General features: G+C 38.8%; 1 protein-coding gene across 1 annotated transcript in view; it reads left to right on the forward strand.

Annotated features, from left to right (window-relative positions):
- The window catches only part of Dnal1 (dynein axonemal light chain 1), a 23,169-nt gene that overhangs the window by 5,663 nt on the left and 15,763 nt on the right, over positions 1-1,743 (forward strand). The window contains exon 2 of the mRNA XM_021202427.2: positions 371-409. Coding sequence (XP_021058086.1) covers positions 371-409 — 39 coding nt within the window. The remainder of the gene's footprint in view (positions 1-370; positions 410-1,743) is intronic.

Consider the following 1,743-nt stretch of genomic DNA (forward strand, 5'->3'; position numbering starts at 1 on the left):
ATATATATATATATATATATATATATATATATATATATGTGTGTGTGTGTGTGTGTGTGTGTATAAAACGGTATAGATTCAGTGGAAAAGATCTATTTTAACATCAAATACTGAAAGCTATTTATTTATAAACCAAGTTGTAGTAAAATATTTGGGTATGATACAATAATTTCCACATTTTCCCTAAAAGGTATTTAAGGAAATCACTGGGTTCTCAGGAGATTAATTGTGCTTATATTTTAGAATTTCAAAGAAAGAATTGAATGCTTTAATGGTAGAAGGCAAGGCCAGTAATTATTGCATTAAATCTGAATCAACAAATTCCAGCACTAAACACTGCCTTTGCTTCTTTTCCCCCACCCCTTTTAAGGCAAAAGCAACAACAATCAAAGAAGCCCTGTCCAGATGGGTGAGTAGATGGCTTTTCCTTCTTTTAGAAACTATACGGGGAAAATTTGGACTGTTGTTTACATCTGACCATTCAGCACAAGAAATTCTTTTTATTTGGGGACTGTGGTAGTATATTCCTGAGCCTACACAAGTAATGAAAGTGTATAAGAGTTAACATACAGTATATATATAAATATACACACATTCATTCATAAACATAAACATTCATAGACAGATTGTGGAAAATCTGAGTAAATGCTGGATTATCAGTAACAGTATCCTGGCTGTGATATTTCATAGTTTTGCTGAACATTATCACTGGGGAAAATTGGACAAATGATCTCTTTGGGGTGTGTGTGTGTGTGTGTGTGTGTGTGTGTGTGTAGTGGTGCTGGGGTGGATGAACCCAGATTACTCACCCTAAGCAAGTGCACTCCCATGACGTGCACACCTAACTCCGGATTTGCTGTCGTAACCACTGAGCCATGCACCTCTGTAGCTAGACTTGGAACAAAAATCTGTCAGCAGCTAAGGTATCTGGGAAGTAGACAGAAGTGAACAGAATAATGAGATGTTTGAATTCTCATTTTAGTCCCTATACATTTTTGTGTTTATTCTAACTGCATTTAAGGATTCATTTCTTGGGACTGGGCAGGTGGCTCAGTAGTGAAAGTCTTTGTTGCATAAGTCCAGGACCTGAGTTCACATCCAGCACCTATACACAACACCAGGTGCAGTAGCCCCTGTAAGTTCCAGTGCTGAGAGGCAGAGACTGGAAGATTCCTGGGATCACCAGCCAGGAGCTGCTTCTGTGAGCACCAGGTTCAGTGGGAAACACTGCCTAGAAACTGCAGGACAGTGTTAGGGATGAATCCCGACTGGGAGAGCAGATGCTCTCTTGGTGAGCACAAAGCCCTGGGTTTGATCCCCAGCACCACATACATTGGTGCAGGGTGGTGCATGCCTATAATCTTAGCGCTCAGGACATGGAAGTGGTATGAACCTAAGTTCAAGGTCACAGTTGCCAAAACTAAATATATAAGTAAGTAAGGAGTGATTGAGGAAGACACCCAATATCAGTCTCTGGCTTTTTAAGGTACACTTGTGCAAGCACCACTCACACATGCTCACACAGACACTCACACACATGCATACACACACATGCACATTTCTCCTCTGCTAAATAGTTCATAAAATTTGTAAAAGGAAGAGTGTGGGCTAAACTCAGATTTAGTTTTCTTAAATTGTATTTTAGGACTTAATCTTACCTATTCAGAACAGCTAATGTGTGGTTTTGCTTTGTTTTGGCTTCATATAGTTTTGGTTCATAGATTCTATTTTTTTTTATTATTA

This window comes from Mus pahari, chromosome 7 (genome assembly GCF_900095145.1).
Source record: "Mus pahari chromosome 7, PAHARI_EIJ_v1.1, whole genome shotgun sequence".
Taxonomy (NCBI): domain Eukaryota; kingdom Metazoa; phylum Chordata; class Mammalia; order Rodentia; family Muridae; genus Mus; species Mus pahari.